Consider the following 19369-nt stretch of genomic DNA (forward strand, 5'->3'; position numbering starts at 1 on the left):
ATAACCGAATTCAATTAAAGATTTTAGATAAATGTTATAATAATTGAAATTTTTAGATGTCATATGAGAACTCTTCGTAATATACAGGATATCCGGTAATGTTAGTGTAGTAAATTCAGTGGTGTGGTCGATGCTTCTCTTTCCGGCAACCGGCGTCCATTTTCATTGTTGGCTTATCTAAGACTGGCGCGGTTCATATCTATGAACGGATTATTTAGCAATAAGTGAAATGTAAGCATATTTCGGTAGCAATACAGTGTATAGTTTATATGGGTTTTTTCGGTGATAAATATAAGATCCTTAATTTATCATAGAATCAAGAATAATTGAGGGAAATCATCTAGACATCCTCAGAAATCTCAGCGTCTATATTTTAATTTCTGGCATAATGGAGTAGTATTGTTATATTAAGATTTTTATACAAAAATTTTAGATACATTAACAAATGGAAGGCGCGCCAGCTGGCAGAGGTGGATTTCGTGGTCGTGGTGGTCCAGGTGGCCCCATGAGAGGACGAGGTGGTTTCGGAGATAGGGGAAGGTAATTTTCGCTTCGTTTTCTCTTAATTAAATTACTATCGATACTTGTACGATTTGGATTTAATTTTTTATTTTCATATTAACTTAATAGAGGTGGACCTCCAAGAGGCGGGGGCGGCGGAGGAGGTGGAGGAGGAGGGATGATGCGAGGTGGTCGTGGAAGTGGACTCGGGGGTGGAATGAGAGGTGGACCACCAGGGATGAGGGGTAGAGGCGGTCCTCCTGGTAGAGGCGGTAGAGGTGGACATTTTCCTCCAGGGTATTTATAACTGGTTATTCGCCGATTCTACTTTTCAGATGTATTCCGTTTGTACAACGTAATTTTCTTGATATTTTAGAGGTCCACCAGAACCAGGTATGTCTAGCGGACCCGGTGGTGGTGGACCACCACCAGGAATGGGGGGTCCACCGCGTAGTGGAAGTAGAGGAGGTGGAAGCAGTGGTTTTCGTGGTAGAGGAAGAGGTGATTTTGGCAGAGGAGATAGTCGCGGCGGAAGTAGTAGTTTCCGTGGCCGAGGAGGTATGGATAGAGGCAGCAGAGGAGGATCAAGGTACATTGCGTAATTACGTATTTGCATAAATTTTTTTTTCTTTTTTCTTTTTTTAATTTAAAACTAGTTATTTGCTTTGTAATTCCTGTTCATTTCTTTATCATTTTTAAGAGGTGGGTCAGGTAGGGGTGGTCTGGGAGGCAGAGGTTTTGGTGATCGCGGAAGTAGAGGAGGTGGACGCGGTGGTGGTCCGACAAAACGAGGAGGTGGACCACCAGGTTCGAGTGGACCTTCGAAAAGACCAAGATTTGATCAACCATCTTCGCAACCTGCAAACGGCTATGCAACTCAACCTCCAAGGTCGTTAATATCTTTAATTTACAGGTGTAAAGTTAAAACCATGGAATATTAACTTTTGAATTTCGGGATATAGCCAAGGATACGGAGGAGGCGCTAGCAGTGCCTATGGTGGACAACAGCAGCCACAGCAGCAGCAGCCAGTGGGATACGGAGGAGGTTACGGTTCACAAAATTATACTCAATCATCCTATCAAGGCTATGAGAGTTATCAACAGCCTCCAGATTATGGTCAAACAGCTGTAAGCTATTTTACATAATACATGTTGATTGAAAGTTGATTAGAACACGTCTGACAAGTTTATGTTTCTATGCAGGGTTATCCACCGTCAGCGACTGCTGATAGCAGGTACGGTGGAGCACCTGCTGTTCCAGCTACAGGAGCTTTCAGTACTGGAGATCCCTACAGTTATGGCAAAGCACCACCATCAGGTTAGTATGTAATTCTGTAGCTACAACTTTACCTAAGAGTTTTAAAGAAGGAAAATATATATATATCGAACAAATATCGCAAAGCTCGTGTTACGTTTTCGCGAACAATTATAAACAAGGACGAAAATACTTGAAAAGATCATGATTTAATTAATCTGATATATCATGCATGCACAGCCAATTACCAGCAGGAGGCAGGGGCTGCGAGGGGTGGGGGTATAGGTTATACCCCTGCTAATCCCTATGATGACCAATCTTCTAATGCTACTTCTATGAGCAACAGGGGTTGTTACTCGACGCAACTTTATGGTTAGTTCTTTCGTTCGACACCACCACATTTTACATTACGTCCTTATTTTCTCTCTGGTTTCATTCGACTAAAAGAAAAATAAGGGAGAAAGTAAAGGAGGTAAATAATTAACACCCTGTCCTTATCTTTTTAAATTGTTTATACATTATATACTTGAATGTATGTACATATATATCGATTCAGACGAGAAATGCTTTATTACCAAAAAATTGGATTTTTTTTTCGAAGACACGTGTACGCAAGTAAAAAATTTTCTTAAATTTTTCTATTTCTTTTCTTTTAATTTGTTTTGAATTTGAAAGAGTTGCGTTTTTTAACTACTCCTACCAGAAAAAATTGGCGAGATACAAACATGTGTGGTTGTTGTAGTTATTTTCATCTAGATACCAGCATTATAGCACTGCCTCCTGCTATTATTTACCATAGATACTCTACCACGATATGTACCGATGAACATTGAGAAAAGGAAAGATAAATATTTTACAAATTTACTTGTATGTAGGTAAAAATATATATCGCTAAAGTTAAAAATCTGTTGGATTACAGATTTTTCTCGTCTGAGTCACATTCACTTTACATGAAAAACATTTTTAGTAACAGTGGGTAATTTGTTCTTTCTTTTTTTTTTCTGTTATACTTACAGATTATTCGACTCAAGATGGTGTATATGGAAAACAGGATTATGGTAAGTACAATTTACAATCGAAAAGATTTCTTTAAATTTTCAAAGGCGATTTCTTATCCGGAACAAAAATATTTAGGTTCAATTTTAAACGTACTGCCAAGAAAACGATCATATTTCTTAGTTTAAAGAGACAAACGAGTTTGAAAAACTGAAAATTATTCATTTACGACAAATAAGGAAAAATACGTTTATTATTAACTGTGCAAGAAAGATAATAGAGCAGATTTATTTGAACCGTGTATCGTTAAAAAGTGGCAAACAATATAAAAAAGCAGATGTTACTGTATGGTTATTAAATATTATATTTGTAGTTAAGAAAGGATGTAGATCATTGAAAAAAGAAAGAAAGAAAGAAAGAAAGAAAGAAAGAAAGAAAAAAAAGAGAAGTTCATATCGGATGTGTAATGTATAATAATACAAAGTAAATTGAAGGATTAGTATTTGTAACATTTAAAGAAATTTTAAAATTTAAGTATATCATGTGGTGGTAATAAGAGGAAAAATGTTGCGCCTTAAAAGAAGAGAAATAATACGTGTATATTCTTTTACTTTTACATGACAATTAATGTTTCTATGAACTAGAATTAAAATACAGAATCAAAGAAAAATCGTATTTACGAAGTGATTGAATGGAGAAGCTATGGTTGTTTGCAGGTGGCAGTGCTGGTTACCAAAACACCCAGTCTCAACGACGTTATTAAATGACATAATCAGCTATTTAATTTTATATTCTAGATGTACAATTTTTCAAATTTATAGAATCATTCCTAGCGCGTGAAAAAGTTGGACAAAATGTTTTTTGTCTCAAACACTGAGTGTTATATACATAATTAGTTATCTCATTGATCAATTTTTGGAGAGAAAGAAAGAAAGAAAGAAAGGAAGAAAGAAAGAAAGAAAGATAGATAGATAGAAAGATAGAAAGAAAGAAAGAAAGAAAGAAAATCGAAGGAAATGATATAATGCATTTTAATGAAAGTTTCATAATTTCCTATCTTTGTCGCGCGCATGGAAAAAGCTTTTCATTAATTTGCGCGACAAGCGCGAACGATTGTTTAATTACGATGAAAAGTATAAATGATACGAGCGTTTTATACTTGACTAGCCGTATAGTGTCTAAGTTGTCGTGTTTAGCTAACAACTTTGTTTAACTTTAAGCTTAGTTGGTGTACAGTCATTTTTGAGCTAATCTGCGAATTGTGAAATAATATTAAATCATGTTGTCTTAATTGTAATAGTAAGGACAATGATATTTACATTAATTGAAAAGTCATAAGATAGTTAATAGCTGTGAACACACAGCCTAATATTACACACACACACACACACACACACACACACATTCACGCAAAAGAAGAAAAAAAGAGAGAAAAAAAAACAATTATAGATGTAGAGAAAAGTTGGTGTTTCACATTCTGTATAAAAAAAGAAAAAAAAAAAAACATAAAACAAAGGTAATTGTATTTTATGGTGTATTCTTTTTATGGATCGAGGGATCGAGGGATCTTGGATTGTATCTGAATATACTGCCCTTTTTGTGCGTTAGTAGTGTGATTTCAATTTTTTGACAATATTTCTATGAAATAAGAATTTTATAATGCATCACATTGGTCTTACAGTGACTCTGCTCAGCAGTGACAAAGATTAGTCGTTTATCAAATTTAAAGGTAATACGCGTATTGAAAGTGTCACATTAGCAGAGACAATCAAAACAGAATGTCAGCGACACAATGAGAAACAATGTAATTACTCAGGAATTATGATGATGCACGTGTAGTAGGAACAGAAATTCGATCCAGTTGTGCACGTTAGAGTGCAGAATTTTTATGTAGGGCAGGTAATGTGATCTTATGTTCTGATGGTAAACAATGAAATTATCTAAATCACATTAAAGTCATTTTCATGTGTCATCAACATAGTGATAGCGAATCAATTTAATATTGTAAGTGATAGAGTAACGAGTGAAATGAAAAGAAATCATGAAACAAAGAAAAATCAAAAAAACAGTAATATTTTTTTACATTTATTACTTCCTTACCTTTAACAGTGAAATATGAACTGAGTATTAAAAAAATGTCGAAATAAAAAGGAAAACCAGCAACTGCCGTAGAAATCCAAATACGTAGGGGGAAGAAAAAAAATGATGTTAACGTAATTAACATAGGTATGAGAGTTTTTGTTAAAAATAGTAATTGATCTCTTAAGAAAGAAATTTTTCTCTAATTTTCTCAACGAACGAAAAGTATTTTTATTTATTGTACATATACGTACGCATAGTTTGTTGAAGAAATATTTTATGTCCAGAATGAAATAGAATATTATTAGCGTTGTGCAATATTTTTATCGAGCATTGGTGGAGAAATTGAAATATATAAAAAATTTGACAAAAACTAAGTTTATTTCACAGGCGTAACAACAACCTGAGATACTTAGGGAACACAATGAATGAAAGAGAGAATACCTTCCCTTCGTTACCAGCAAGGATAACATACAATATTATATGAATAAATGACGACTGTACGATAAAGTTATTATTGTCCGATGGCACAGGTATCATAACACCTAAATCAAAATTTAGAAAATATTCTTGCTTCTGTTAAAATATCATAGTGTTTTCATTAACTATAACATCCTTTTTTCATTTTTCTGAACAATTGATCAATACGAAATAATCAGATTTCATCTTTTTTTTACGATGCAAATGATATGGATTAGACAATTTATTGTTTTCCAAGTTATTTACAAAGAAAAAAGAAAAAAGAAAAAAGAAATAAATGATGTAGTAAAAAAGAAAGACACGAACAGTATTAAAGAGTCATGGAAAAGCAAGCAACAAGAATAACGAATTCTAACGAAAATCTATGCTAACATGTATTACGCTCATATATATAGTAAAAGACAAATGCTCGAGTAAACCTCAACCAAAATTCAGGTGAGTAAATACAAATCTATCCGTTTTTTATACCAAAAGAACTACCAATTAATTGAAAACACAAATGTTAGCAAGGATAATATTAAATAGATCTGCATCTATCGAGTGTAAAGTGGAACGATAGGGTGGTGGTTGTCGGTACACCTAACAAGATGCATCATTTTCTTACAGTAGTATATACATAATAGGGATTTAAGTAGTAGTATTATTTTTATATTTAAATATCCTTGAAAAGAAAAGAAAAGAAAAGAAAAGAAAAGAAAAGAATTGAATAAGATATTATACATACATATAGGTATAGGACATACGACGTGTGTGTTTTTTTTTCTTTTCACAAATTTTGAACCGCTTTATACCTACGATACCTGCAGCATTGTATGTTATAACAATGTAATTAATGAGATATAACAATAAGAAATACGAATTGAAATTTGATCAAAAGAAAAAGAATATTTTTCATCAGGAAAAGAAATGATAAGTTATTGCGATCGTAAATACAAAACATGATGAAAAAGCAGGGAAGAATGTACCGAATATTTATAAAAAAAAAAATACTAAAAATATAATGTTTTTTATGATATAATTAATAGCAAAACTTGATACAGTTTATGTATCGAGTATGCATTGCGTTTAACGATAGGTATCTATAAGTTTTATTATTGCTTTGATTATCCGTTAGATTTTTCTAACTGTTTATCGTTCATTTCTTTAGGATGATAACGACTATACCGTGACACATGGTCAAACTACCATTGAACGAGCTGAGCAACATCTGCCACATGACTGGCATCGACGTTGTTCCTTCACGAAGAAACCGAGCGTTCTTTCTTTATTTATTTATTAAAAGGTACGAGCATCATCGTACTTGATGCGCGTATATTAAAAGACTGAATTCATCAGATTTATATAAGTAATCGATTGTGATATAATGTTTGCGATAAGAAAAAATATATATTTTTGCAAATAAAATATAAAACTTATATAAATGGTAGAAAATAATATATAAATTTTTAAAATAGATATAATATTTTTGTAGTTGTTCTTTAATTATTTAATTAATTATTCATTTATTTATTTATTTATTTACTTATACGTATGTATATATCGTTTGAATAAAAATATACTTTTGCAATCGTTTTAAGTAATTTTTGTGATATTTTAACAATAAACAGAAATTATTACTTTTATTTAGATAATTATTATTTAAAAAAAAAAATTGTATTAATCTTAAAAGTAACATCACAACTTCCGTTCTGTTCTTAAACTAAAACGTATGTACAAAAGTATAACGTAAGTAAGTGGTACTTTTTGATATTTTTTTTCCTTTTTTTCTTTGTAACAATTTATGAAACTAATTTACTTACATACTAATACTTTTTTGTACAGTATTCGTTCATCATGCACTTTTAATTCTACTGTACACACAACTTCCATCATAAAAAGAAAGAAAGAAAGGAAACATGTTTTTTATTACTTGAATTGAATGAAATTATGACTCTGATAAAAACGTACGTTTTAATTGCTAACTGACTAATATAAAGTAATCACCTTATTGCTTTCTCACAGTTATAGGACAGGATCACATTTGAGAAATGATTTTTTCTCGTACATGGCACAGCTATATTTGTATTGCATTGCTCTACCGTGATCGTCTTTTATGATTAGTGTTGTTTGATAGAAGTACCAGTTGGATATAACTGTGTCCTTCTCTCATATTAATTAATCTAAAAACGTTCATCTGTTTTATAGAAAAAAAAATATAGGTGAATGAATTTTAAAGCGAAAGCAATGTTTTACCTATTCTTTTCTTGTTGTTGTATGTGAACCCTATCACCCCTCTCTAAGGGAGTTATCACGCTTGTGTAACAGGAAACTTCTGTAGCTGATGTAGAAGAAGCTGTAGAACATTTGACAAGTTTCCGGGTGGTCGATTTACCTTCGGAACTTAACAGTATCCAATAGGAATAATTTGTTGGTTCTCCAAAATAAAATATCTGTAAAATATATATTATATTTTATGTGTGTTCTACTGCGAATTGAAATAAATTTAAAATGTGAGAAACATATTTTCTTACCTGCGCAGAAATCATGTATAGACCGGTCACGGTAACTTCGATAGATTTTTTATCTTCTACCAAGTGAAATTTATTTAAACTATATCGGGTGTTATTTTTAGTACTCTTAACCCAGGGACCAATGTAAACTATAATAAGTAAGAAGAGAGGGAGATAAAATTATTGTTAGAGATATTTTTCTACGTTAATACATACCGGTATCGGTAACGTGCTGTTCAGGTATTGCTCCAACAAACGTTGCCACTAAAGGGCCTAAATGACATAAAAGAAAGACAAGTTTTATATTATTATATATTAGCGAAAATACGATTATAATGAATACAATATTTGTACGAATTGTTTGAACGATTGCTTTTGGGATACACATGCTAACTAAATAATACTAGATACCCAATCGCCTGCGACTGCGTTTGGGCCTCCTTTTGTTCTTTCCCCGTATTTTACCTCTTCCCTCGTCTCTTCGCCATCTCCCAGCACGGGGTTCTTTCCATATATCTAAGTCATCGTCAACATAATCGTCACTGCCTTGAAATTTCTTCTTATTACTCGTTGTAGACTGCGTTTCTTTCTCCGTTAAATTCTCTTTCTGAAACGTTAATATTGCTCTTTCGATTCTTAAATTGGTATCACCACGAATTTCTTCAACGTTCTCGTCATCTTCTAATTTCTTAGAGATTGTGGGATCGCTCAGAGTATTTTCTTTCAAACGATTGTTAGAATCGAAATAAGAAACGACAGAATCATAGGTGTAAGAGGTTCCATTGGATCTATTTCGACGAATATCGTTGAAAAATTCGGTAGCTTTTGACGTTGATATTCGTTCGAGTAATTGTTTTATATCGTGCATGTTTTTCTTTTCAATAAATTTTTCAGATCTTTGAATCCAGGCTCGATTTAAGCTTCTGTTTAGTCTGTCGTACTTTGACATTAATAAAAGTAGATTCACGTTCATACATTGCATCTAATTATATAAGAAATAAGGAATTTTGATATTTGATATTTCAAATTTCAGGTTTAATCTGAAAATGTATGTAGTTGAGAAAAGTCAGTTACCTGGACTTGTAAGCCGCGTACTTCTTTCCTAAGATGCGACAATATAACTGCGAAAATAATAGCCAAGAGGAATAGAACGATAGCGCGCGATCGCTGAAACATTTTCGATTTCTTCACGTTCGACACGGTTACTTTCATATCAAGATTCCATTCGATTAAATTTCTGTCCTTGCCGGGATTATCGATGTCATTTTGAACTTGTTCCATTTTGATTTTAGTAACCATCGTTCGTGCGATTGCGATTGCGATTGCGATTGCGATTGCGATTGCGCGTACAATCGATCAGAAGAACGCCTGATATCGACTAGTTTAAAAATGGTATCAAATCGATAAGTACCCCCTGAAACAGGAAAAACACAGAACATTTGCAGAAATTGATATTTCTCATTGTTTCTCAACTTGTTCAGACCTGATAAATTACGACGCGACGAGGTGTTATCGGTGAAAATACCAATAACACTTATCGATAATCACTAAAACAGTTGATGCATAGAATAATATCCAAGTACAATATACTTTTCGTTAGTTTCATCAGGGGTGCCACGCGGTTGATCGTATCCTATGAAAATGAAACGAAGAGAGACCAAACGGTAAGAGCTGTTATCGAGTATCGACTACTTAAACCTTTTTAGAAACAAGGAAGGTGCACCTATTAATTCGTCATACGGATCACGTAGTTACTCACACGTATATGTATAGTATAGATGTATCAACAACGAACGCGAAGAAAAGGAATTACCGTGACACATGGTATATCTTTGTTCTTACATTTGTAGATTGTAGATTGTAAAATGAGGCTTGCTTACCTGACAATGAGAGACATTTCTGACGATTCTACGCTACTCGTGGAGGCCGAATACGAGAGTAACAGGTGATAAAAATCGATCGGCGCGGCGGATCGATCTTGATTAATTCGTTGTTGAACCTCCTTGTCAAGAATCACCCTGTGTAGAGCAGTTGGCCGTATATGACGCTTTCTGGTAGCATCTTTTCTTTATCTAAGCAAACCAGCGTCTCCAAGCGTCTCCGAGCGTCCCGACGACTTTACTCGATCCAATGAATCCAACTCAACCACGCTCGACCGGTTTGGCGGCTGTTAAGTGTTAGCTTGCACGCTGCCAACATTCGATCAGCAAGGAACTATGGTGACCGCCTTTCTTTCTTTCTTTCTTTCTTTCTTTCCTTCTTCCGCTATCGCTAACTTGGCTAAGAATTACATTTTATTACGTATCGGGATGATAAGCTTCGAAGATGAATGGTTTTCAATGTTTCAGGTAGTATGTACATACATCTGATAGAGTATCGATAGAAAAATGCGAATCTTTGCAGGATGTGGCTACGATATCTTTCTACATCGATAAATCACGTTATATCTATACATACAACATTGGATGCAATTTAATTTTCTCTCGATAAGATAAAGATTAATATCGCATTTTATCGAGTAAGAATAAGAATAAGAGTAAGTCCCGAAGCAGGAAATCTGCTTCGAATTCCAAACTTGTTTTCAAGGTCGACGCGGATCCTGATTTTAGGTATCTATAAACAGAGACTACAGATACAGAAAGACTGAACATTTCTTTATTCCTCAAGGGGTCATGATTTTGGGGTCTGAAACATCCCCCCCATGAGGTAGAATGAGGTAGAATGAGGTACAATGAGGTACCGGTATCGCAATTAATATTAAATGATTTTTTCAGAATGCGCTTACGAAGCAACTATTTACTCTTCGATGCGACGGTGCGTGTAAGCAATTTTTCGATTTTTTAATTCCTGATTATTGCATTTCAGTTTCAAGAATGCTACGTTTGCTCTTCCCGTAAAGAGGACATCCTTCAAAAAGGCATGCTAAATTATTGCAGAATTTCTAGGATTCAGTGAAATAGAGAAAGAGACGCTATTAACATCGTCAGAGGTAAGATTGTAAAGTTAGGAAATTGGAAGCTGACTTGTTACGATGCTGCGTGGCTGTGTAGCAGCTACAGTCTCGAAATTTCTTCTTCCCTTTTTTACGTTACATACATTTTGCTACTATATTTAGCTGGGAATCGATGTCGAGCAAATTACTTACTGGCCAACCATTCCATTCCATTAGTATCATCCCGGTGAGTAAGATTTTTCCAACGATAAGCGAAGCCAGTTAGAATGGTCGCGGTGATATCGTTGATCATTCTGCGTATGTAATATTGTAAGTATCCGTTGTCGGATCTTGAAATTTTTAATTCTTTTCTAAGGAAAAAAGAGATGTTTAATCGAATTTATTGTCTGTAGGTGTGTAAGAGTCAGATGAGACAAGTTTGAATAGAAGAAAGTCGTGGAAACGGTAAGTAGGCAGAGCACGAAACCAGAAGAAAGGCTGAATGAAATAATTGGCAGCTCCGGTTCGGCTCGTCAGTTGTAAATTGATCCAGATCTGAAATTTCTGCACGTCCTACACACGGCCAGTATGGGCCACTACGGGCCAGTACACGACACGACAGCCTCAATTAGTCGGCTAGCGGTGACTAATTATTATCACAATTGCGGAATTTCTAGCGGAGCCTTGGCCAATGGAAAATCAGACATACCAGGTTACTAAAGTCAATGTTATTTACTCGCATAAATCGTCACGAATCTGTTGCCGTTAAGAGAAAGGGTTAACGATCTTACAATTAGAATAACATGGAAATTAGCGAAACGAGATTCTTGTTGCGCAAACTTGTAACGCGAGATGATAACACCGTTCTAGATCCCTTCCTTCTTACGCTATAGAGACTACTATTTCTTGATATTTTAGAAATTATTAGGTAAAGTATTTCTTAATCTCTATACCTAACTTAGCAATTAGGATTGAAAATTGAATAGAAAAATAATAAAAATAAAAAATTTCTCGTCCGACGAGTATGTATGTTGTTAAATTGCAAAACGAGAATGTACGAACGCCCACCGTCGAGCATTAGTTCTCACGAAAGTATAAATGTTCCAGGAAAGGATCCATCGGCGTGGAATTTAATCATCATCGTGATCGTTGATGTCAACGTGCGTTGTTGCGTTGTTGCGTTGTTACTTGAAACAGTCAGGAAGCTCCGATTTCGGATTCTTTCGGTGGACGAGAACGAATTTGATACACGACTGCTCCTGGAACGGTCATCATCTTCTGCGAAACAATGCGGTGAGAACGTAGCGTAGGAATTTCTGCTGGCAACTGTTTCTTGACGAAGAAAATTATCTCGAGCAACAACCAATTCTTTATTTACGAAGAAAAATAACACAAGTTCCTCACTGTCGTTTCACTAGCATTTGTGACTTGTGACTTGTGATAGCGAAATATCTTCTACTAATTTATAAACAAGCGTTACAGTTTAAGTTAAACCGAAGATATTAAGCGTAATCGAGAATAGAAATATGATTTATAACATTTGCGTATATCGTATCATGATGTGGAAGCTGCAGTTTCCAATCACTGATCTACGCCACTGACTGAGATCCAGAAACGAGCGCGCTGTAACGATGAATGCGTTCCACTCCTTCTAGTCAGTATGTTCGTGGCTACCAAACACGTTGGTCGCTTCTTCTTTCTTTCTGCGCTTCGGTTGCAAGAATACCACTAAAACGATTCTCTTTCCTCTTCGATGCAATTCGTATTCGATTTCAATTGATTTTTCGGTAAAACTCATTGAATAGAAAAGAGGAATTTACGAGAAGCGTACAACAGTTAATAGACCCGTCAAATTTAGAGAATAGAATAGAATCGAAGAAAAAAAAAAAAAAGGAGGAGAAAAGGTCGATGGTAGAGAGAAAGATTCGAATCTGTCGGTGCGGTCCTACCCTGAAGGTCATTTTCGAAAGAAGAAGAAGAAGAAGAAGAAGAAGGTGTGAAAAAGGAATAAATTAAATTGAAGAGTTTATACTAAGAGAAAAAGACGTGGATCTGTCTTTCCAATGTCAAGCTGACCTCTTTCACCGATTATATTATACATTTTCAAGAGATAAGATGCGAGCAACACGTGATTGACACATGCATTTATTTGTTAATGAAAAATTTCCTCAAAGAACATGACTTCCATGCTGCCTGAAGAAGGTACAAAGATTACGAGGATGAAGGAAAGGTTGATGAACGATGTCCATGGAAAAGAGGAGAGCCGCTCGTTTCTTAGCTTTTCCAGAGAGAATTTAAGTATTTCCCAATCAGAATTGGAAAAAGGTTTCAACAAGTATCGTTTTCGACCTACCAGGCACACGATATTGAGTATCGCGGCTCTATCGATCGCTCTTCTTTGTTTGGCTCTTGAAAGCTGGAAATTTCATTGGACCATGGTGAACGCACGGGAGATAGAGGAGCTCAAGAGAAGCGTCGAAAACTTGAAGCATCGTTTTCTCGAAAAGGACCTCTTGGACGAGGTGAAAGTTTTCGAAGAACAGGTCAGAGTTTATTTTTCTTTCCTAGTTTCCATACTACATACGAAAATTAATAATATTATACGCTTATAAAAATTCTGTTTTAATTGTAGTTGTACGCCGAGGAATCCGACGACGACGACGACGACGACGACGACAACGACGACGACGACAACGACGACGACGGCGATGATGATAACGATCCAGGGGATCTGGACATCGACAACGCCGACTACGATTCAAATTATGACGATGTCAACTTGTCGTCTCACGATTATTCTTTAGATTATCATCACACGGGTCCGACGTATGGTGCGAGGCCTTCCGATTTTCCAGATTCCTCGTCCACGATCGCACCGGTACCCTCGCCTCCAGAAGCCGCTTCTAACAAAGCGATGATCAAATGGCTATCAGCCATGAGGAAGTATGAAACGAAGCATTCTCGGGAAGGTCACAATCACCAAAGAACCAAGAAGCTCCTAAAAGAGAAATCAGATGATAGAAAGAACAATACGAAAGAAAAACGTGATGTATTAGACAGAGGAAACGCGAAGAATTTCCTTATCGATTGGAAAATGAATATGAAGCGTAAAAGATCGATCGAAGAAAGAAATGTAACCAACTCATCTTCGGCTGTCGAGTAAGTTGACAATCTTATTTAATTAATCGTAACTCATCTATATCCTTAAAAATAAGGATTTTTTTGCATGTTGATTTAAAAGAAAAGCTGTCTGCAACAAGAGATCGCAAAAATGTACGCGTTAATAGAAATGAAAAAAAGGAATATACTAGTAGCGTTACGCTTGCATTCCTTGTACAGGTTCAAGATATTATCGGTAAGATCTATTCGTCCGAAGAAATATTACTCGAACGTTAAAAGCGTATCGGAGAATCGGAAAAGATCTTTGCGAAAGCTTCGCAAGAATTTAGGCAGGTCACGAAAGAATGTAGACGCGCCACAACAGATTTTCGCCGTTCATTACAGCGGTGATAAGAATGCTTTCGCGACTAACGACGAGCATACCGGGAATGGAAGAGTCCGTCACGCAGACCAGACGTTCACCTCCTGGAAAGCCAACGATTGGGTAAACGATCTCGGTATGAACAATCATTTCAATTTGTCAAAGAACGGTAGCGTTGTCGTCTACAAGTCTGGCTTGTATTTGGCGTACGCGCAAATAGTATACAAAGATCAACACGACCAAGTCGGTTTTCATCTGCTAGTGAATAATCAGCCAATCTTGCAGTGTCTGGTATGTATAATACGTAATATACAACGTTCTTTATACACGTTTAAATAAAACACGAAACATGATAAGTACTCTTATATCACTCGTATTTTCACAGATTGACAATTCGGGCACCTCACACATACACAGTCAGTCTTGTTTCTCGGCCCAAGTAACGAGGCTCAACAGAGACGACGTTGTGCAATTAAAAGAGATCAGTTCCCCGAAGTTTGTCCTTTTCAACAAAGAAAATAGTTTCTTTGGATTAGTGAAACTCGGAGAATTTCACAATTTAAAATAAACACCTTTACCTGAAATACCATTCGATTATGGTGGCTATTATGCCACTATTTATTATGCCATTATAATTAAATAGTAATACGATACATATGCAACAGCGACAGCAACAGCATATGTTAAAGCGTTAAACGCGTTATACTATAATTGTAAATAATTGTTTCCGTTTTATTATTAAGTCATTTAGATGTAAGTTACGATTTACGATTTTCTACAAAGTCCAAAGAAAGTAAAAGTCACAGTTCAGTCCATAGCTATATGTATACATAGATACGGATTTTCCAACTACCGATATATACATATAAGATATATCTGAGAAATAAAGCTATTAAACAATCGTCTCTCATTGATCGTAGCACACTGTATCGCACACTAATTGTTTCTCACGGTATAATTTTCCTTTACGACTCTCTATTGGAATCAGATCTCCAGGTTTAATCATCAGATCGACGATGAAATTCGGTTTTAACAGTTTCTTTGGGTAAATCGTGAACCACTGTTCCATAGAAATTGAATCGATGCTCTCTGAATCTTTCTCTTCGTTTATCGATTGCAGTACAGAGTCTTGCAAGGTGATCATTTCTGAACAGGATGTACCCTTCTGTAGATTACTTTTATACGAATCTTCTTCGATCGTGCTTTTCGTCTTCTAAAGAAATTATTTACCAGCCAGTAATATCGTTAGAAATAAGATATTTCGAGTTTTACCTCAGCTGCTACCGCTACCGCTACCTCGATCCAAGCTCTGCCATACTCTCCTCGCACCAATGCGGCTGGCAAATGTATCCTATCAGCCATTACTTTGAAAAGCAACGCTCTTTCCAAGAAAGAACCAACGCGTAACATTCCTAACGGTATCACGCTTGTTTCAATGCTATTCATGATTTCTCTCAAATGAATTTCCAATTGATGCTCTATACACCTGATCAATGGATCCGGTCCTGACAGTTGTTGAGCCACGAATTTCGCCAACATCTTGACGCGAGAAGCAACGTAGCTAATATTTACCAATCCTTCTTCACTTTTCAATGCTCTGAATCAAATAGGTCAAGTTCTTCGTACGGTCAAGAATATATGTGTCGATCAAGTTGAAAATTCATTCTTACACATCTTTTGACTCTGCAGCGATAAGCTTGCACTTGAACAACTCTAAATAATCATTAAGACAAGGATCGCATTGAAGATGAGCAAATTTCGTATCCATCCTCAGCTTCCCGATTTCATTCGATAACAAGATATCTTGCCTACTAACATTCCGCATACTACTACTGTCGCTGCTATCTGAACAGAAATATTTCTCCCACAATCGGATTTGAACGGATAAGATATGAAAAAAAGATATTTTACCTTGTACAACATTGGATAGATTTTCTTCTATTTTTTCTTCGATAACTGATTTACGAGGCCGGATACAATTCACCACGTAAATGGGTTCCAAGGGGCAAAACTTGAAATGAAAAATCTCATCTAATGTTGGAAATCTAGGAAAATTAATGTTTTCTCTTTATATTCTGAAACGACTCGTATAGGATTAACGGTACTTGCAAACGTTCCTCCGAAGAACGTAAAACCCATCTCGAGTGATATCGTGTAAGGAAAGTCGTCCAGTGAAAGCAAACTTGATTGGCAGATGCGAATTGAACAAGGCCTCGATGCACGTGTCCCACGAAGGAACTAGTCTCGCGATCAATCGGTTGCTCAGCATACTGAAAATTAAATAATACAAGCATACTCTTCTTTCAAGTCATATTCTATTTCGACGACGACGACGACGACGACGACGACGACATTCTATTACGCTTACTAATTTAAATATCTGGCCGAGACAAAAGCGTCTGCCAAAACTGGATCCGCGCATAATAATTGAACCAGTTGAGCGGCCGAGTTCCTTATTGCAGTTGACTTAACGTCGGACAACATATTATATAAACGGTTTGGTCCGTTAACCTTCAAAAACGCGACTCTTCCAGCATTGTCGATGCAGAAAACGGAGAGAGCGTTGCAGCAGGCGATCTTGAACTCGTTCATCGATATACATGTCAACTAGATCAATTATTTCCTCGCTTAAAACTACTTCATTACTGGCTGTTATAATATAAAAAAAAATATTTACTTCAAAAGACGCACACATGGCATCAATCGTGTCTGCATTAATGATAGCAGATCGTAGAATTTCATTTCTTGCAATTGTTGTCAAGCATTCGATTATTCCTACTAGAATCTCAACAGGAATCTTCCCTATCGGTTGTCTGATCAGCCGTAAAAAGTAATTCTAAGGATTGTCCAAACACAAGTTACGAGTTTTCATTTAATTTTCAGTTATTCCACTAAATTAGCCAAATTACCTGTCCTTGAGCGTTCAAGAAATTTTCACAATTCTTAACATCGCATTTCAACAATTGATTCAAGGCAAACAGAGCCGCGTGCCTTGGACTCCACTTGAAATTCTCATTCTTCATTATATCTGAAAGGTAATTATACATACATACATACATACATACATACATATATGATCTGCTTTTATATCTGCTTCTGTGTAATTCGAAGAAAATATTCACCTAGAATGTTCTTCGTACAACCGCTCTCAGTTAGATCCTTGGCTGCTTTATCGTACAAACTCATCGTTCCAATACTATGGCAACTGATTTCATATATATCAGGTTGCACATTGCCTACTAATGTACGCAATAAATAGTCGACGATCCCGTATCTGTAGAGGGCCTATCGAATAAAGAAATTACAAATAGCTAATTTTAATTTAACTGATAGTTTAGAAAAAAATAATACACGTTACTTGTCTACCCCTCGGTGTATGCGACAGACAAACGGCTACATCAAGAGCTTCCACGAACAGCTTCGAGTGAGAGGTGTCCTCCAGGTAGCCCAACATCTGTTTAATACCCCCAATGTCGTCGAATGTTTCAGCGGTTACAGGATTGTCAGCGGCTAACCGAAGAATCCGAAATGCTTCCGAATGAACATCTTCCCATTCGACATTCTGGATGAACAAAAATTTACTATTAAGTGTTACGAGAAGACACGAATTGTTCTCTTACGTCTAAAAACTTTAGTAAAGCCTGGAGACCGTTTGATCGTCGAAAGAGATCTTGCAAATACTCGTCTTGATTTCTGCTCACTAAATTAGCTATTACGTTAAGGGCTAGCTTCTGAATTTCAGGATACACCGAATTGTACAGCTGGTACACTGCTGACAAGTTCATGTTCTAAAAAATCAATTTAATAAATTCTAAATAATTCATTTCATTTCATTTCATTCTAAATAATAACAAACCTTTGTGTTAATAATTGCTGTCGCTCCTGTAGGATCTTCTAACAAATTGTATATTATTTCTATATTGTTCTTCTTTACATCTGGATCTGGTGACTGAATTCTCTCAAATAAAAAATCCATGTTTTGACACTGTTTCAATATTTTTGCTGCTCCAAACATATCCTTTGATATTTCTGCTAATATTAACGAGGAAAATTCCTGCATGAACAAATCATTGTCATTGATAAGGACCTTTGCAAAATGTGGAATGTAATAATCAGAATCCAGGAGGAAATGAAGGACATTGGGAATAGTAACCATTTCAGCTAGCAATTTTGCAGCAAACCTGTTGATATTGATAAGTATTGAATAAAGATTTAAAAGATATTGGGTACTCTCTATCTCTCTCTCTCTCTCTCTGTACCTTCTGGTAAACAGATCTTCGTGAGTGATCAATGGAATCACGCTGTCCACAATGTCAAGATCAAACAGAACTTCCAAATTTCCTTTAGCTTTGCTACCATATTTCGCCAAAGCTGCGGCTGCAGCTAACAGTACAGGCTTTTCTTGACATTTCAAAAGTAATATCGCTGTTCCTGGATACTTAATTTCTAGCCGAACAGGATCAAACTTGTCTTTAGTTTGCTCTCGGCGATCCACTCTTTCTTTACGCTTGCCCACATCTTTCTACATATTCATGGATTAGAAAATTTTCAATAATCCATATCAAAATAAAAGTAGTAAACTCTTACTTCGATACGCGTTGGCCCCATTTTTTAATTAATAAGTAAAAAACAATTTGGTTCATTGTATTAATTTACACAGCTCCAAAATGTTTATAGTCAGATCTATATACATATATGTATAATAACATAAATGTACATACAATGAATATGGTTGCAATTTCATTTTCAACACGTTCAATTTGCTTATATGGCATATTCTTTAATTGTAAAATATTATTATTTTAACAGTGTTCTTTGATACTCTAATACATATCCTGTTTAATATTCTATATATCTATTTAATACTAAATGCAAAATTCTTCTTTTAGTATACGTACATCTATGAACTACGGAAATAGTGATAGCGGTAATAATGAGATCGGTTCGACTATAACTACGCGTGTCTACTAACGATACTATCAAATTATAAACACTTATTTTTATGATAAAAACATATAAAAACGATTTGCTTTAAGCATATATTGTCATTCTCATTGTCATATAATATATTACTATTGGTGATAAATTTCACACATACCTACATGTATAACATTAAAAAAGAATATCAAAGAAGTAATGATATGTACAGTACTGCA

At 35.5% G+C, this 19369-nt stretch overlaps 4 protein-coding genes across 17 annotated transcripts; 2 read left to right on the forward strand and 2 right to left on the reverse strand.

The window, feature by feature from the left end:
• Nucleotides 1–71: 71 nt before the first annotated feature.
• Nucleotides 72–6600, forward strand: LOC117610245 (uncharacterized). 6 transcript variants are annotated; one of them, XM_034337399.2, is made up of 10 exons: nucleotides 72–231; nucleotides 434–540; nucleotides 631–798; nucleotides 878–1090; nucleotides 1202–1390; nucleotides 1464–1629; nucleotides 1705–1819; nucleotides 1997–2128; nucleotides 2773–2814; nucleotides 6459–6600. In XM_034337399.2, the coding sequence occupies exons 2-10, from the start codon at nucleotides 446–448 to the stop codon at nucleotides 6461–6463; spliced, it is 1125 nt and encodes a 374-aa protein (XP_034193290.1). In that variant the 5' UTR covers nucleotides 72–231; nucleotides 434–445; the 3' UTR covers nucleotides 6464–6600. The 6 variants fall into 6 exon arrangements, with proteins under 6 accessions (XP_034193290.1, XP_034193288.1, XP_034193289.1 ...); XM_034337397.2 differs by lacking the exon at nucleotides 6459–6600 and adding an exon at nucleotides 2891–4150; XM_034337398.2 differs by lacking the exon at nucleotides 6459–6600 and adding an exon at nucleotides 3469–4150.
• Nucleotides 4235–9129, reverse strand: LOC117610260 (uncharacterized). 3 transcript variants are annotated; one of them, XM_034337445.2, is made up of 6 exons: nucleotides 8875–9129; nucleotides 8266–8782; nucleotides 8017–8073; nucleotides 7822–7949; nucleotides 7544–7740; nucleotides 4235–7470 (listed from the first exon to the last, which is right to left on the reverse strand). In XM_034337445.2, exons 1-6 carry the CDS (start codon nucleotides 9097–9099, stop codon nucleotides 7386–7388), a joined length of 1209 nt encoding a protein of 402 aa, XP_034193336.2. In that variant the 5' UTR covers nucleotides 9100–9129; the 3' UTR covers nucleotides 4235–7385. The 3 variants fall into 3 exon arrangements, with proteins under 3 accessions (XP_034193336.2, XP_034193334.2, XP_034193338.2); XM_034337443.2 differs by having other exon boundaries at nucleotides 8212–8782; XM_034337447.2 differs by having other exon boundaries at nucleotides 4235–7484; nucleotides 8212–8782.
• Nucleotides 9130–10027: 898 nt separating this feature from the next.
• LOC117610253 (armadillo repeat-containing protein 3) lies at nucleotides 10028–18901 on the reverse strand. Of its 6 annotated transcripts, XR_013063301.1 has the most exons (15): nucleotides 18801–18901; nucleotides 18473–18735; nucleotides 18070–18394; nucleotides 17834–18001; nucleotides 17572–17775; nucleotides 17336–17498; nucleotides 17123–17241; nucleotides 16891–17049; nucleotides 16582–16820; nucleotides 16319–16483; nucleotides 15884–16258; nucleotides 15486–15810; nucleotides 11921–15426; nucleotides 10164–10247; nucleotides 10028–10080 (listed from the first exon to the last, which is right to left on the reverse strand). XR_013063301.1 is itself a non-coding variant. In XM_076691791.1 (14 exons), exons 1-14 carry the CDS (start codon nucleotides 18819–18821, stop codon nucleotides 15121–15123), a joined length of 2766 nt encoding a protein of 921 aa, XP_076547906.1. In that variant the 5' UTR covers nucleotides 18822–18901; the 3' UTR covers nucleotides 10028–15120. The 6 variants fall into 6 exon arrangements, 2 of the variants coding, with proteins under 2 accessions (XP_076547906.1, XP_034193307.2); XR_013063300.1 differs by lacking the exon at nucleotides 10164–10247; XR_013063299.1 differs by having other exon boundaries at nucleotides 10028–10247.
• Nucleotides 12910–15114, forward strand: egr (TNF superfamily member 12 eiger). 2 transcript variants are annotated; one of them, XM_076691793.1, is made up of 4 exons: nucleotides 12910–13275; nucleotides 13365–13891; nucleotides 14072–14504; nucleotides 14599–15114. In XM_076691793.1, the coding sequence occupies exons 1-4, from the start codon at nucleotides 12910–12912 to the stop codon at nucleotides 14779–14781; spliced, it is 1509 nt and encodes a 502-aa protein (XP_076547908.1). In that variant the 3' UTR covers nucleotides 14782–15114. The 2 variants fall into 2 exon arrangements, with proteins under 2 accessions (XP_076547908.1, XP_034193333.2); XM_034337442.2 differs by having other exon boundaries at nucleotides 14237–14504.
• Nucleotides 18902–19369: the final 468 nt, after the last annotated feature.

The sequence above is a fragment of the Osmia lignaria genome, chromosome 13 (genome assembly GCF_051020975.1).
Source record: "Osmia lignaria lignaria isolate PbOS001 chromosome 13, iyOsmLign1, whole genome shotgun sequence".
Classification (NCBI taxonomy): Eukaryota; Metazoa; Arthropoda; class Insecta; order Hymenoptera; family Megachilidae; genus Osmia; species Osmia lignaria.

Excerpts from the sequence above, each read along its gene's own strand:
- LOC117610260 (XM_034337443.2), bottom strand. The coding sequence starts at position 9,099 with ATGGTTACTAAAATCAAAATGGAACAAGTTCAAAATGACATCGATAAT. Across the intron at positions 8,074-8,211 it reads ACGCAGTCGCAGGCGATTGG|GCCCTTTAGTGGCAACGTTT; the intron begins GTATCTAGTATT and ends TATGTCATTTAG. Across the intron at positions 7,950-8,016 it reads ACAGCACGTTACCGATACCG|TTTACATTGGTCCCTGGGTT; the intron begins GTATGTATTAAC and ends TACTTATTATAG.
- LOC117610245 (XM_034337397.2), top strand. The coding sequence starts at position 446 with ATGGAAGGCGCGCCAGCTGGCAGAGGTGGATTTCGTGGTCGTGGTGGT. Across the intron at positions 1,391-1,463 it reads TATGCAACTCAACCTCCAAG|CCAAGGATACGGAGGAGGCG; the intron begins GTCGTTAATATC and ends TTCGGGATATAG. Across the intron at positions 2,129-2,772 it reads TTACTCGACGCAACTTTATG|ATTATTCGACTCAAGATGGT; the intron begins GTTAGTTCTTTC and ends TTATACTTACAG.
- egr (XM_076691793.1), top strand. The coding sequence starts at position 12,910 with ATGACTTCCATGCTGCCTGAAGAAGGTACAAAGATTACGAGGATGAAG. Across the intron at positions 13,892-14,071 it reads AACTCATCTTCGGCTGTCGA|GTTCAAGATATTATCGGTAA; the intron begins GTAAGTTGACAA and ends TTCCTTGTACAG. Across the intron at positions 14,505-14,598 it reads AGCCAATCTTGCAGTGTCTG|ATTGACAATTCGGGCACCTC; the intron begins GTATGTATAATA and ends GTATTTTCACAG.
- LOC117610253 (XM_034337416.2), bottom strand. The coding sequence starts at position 18,821 with ATGGGGCCAACGCGTATCGAA. Across the intron at positions 17,499-17,571 it reads ATACACCGAGGGGTAGACAA|GCCCTCTACAGATACGGGAT; the intron begins GTAACGTGTATT and ends TTTATTCGATAG. Across the intron at positions 16,259-16,318 it reads CTTCGGAGGAACGTTTGCAA|ATTTCCAACATTAGATGAGA; the intron begins GTACCGTTAATC and ends TAATTTTCCTAG.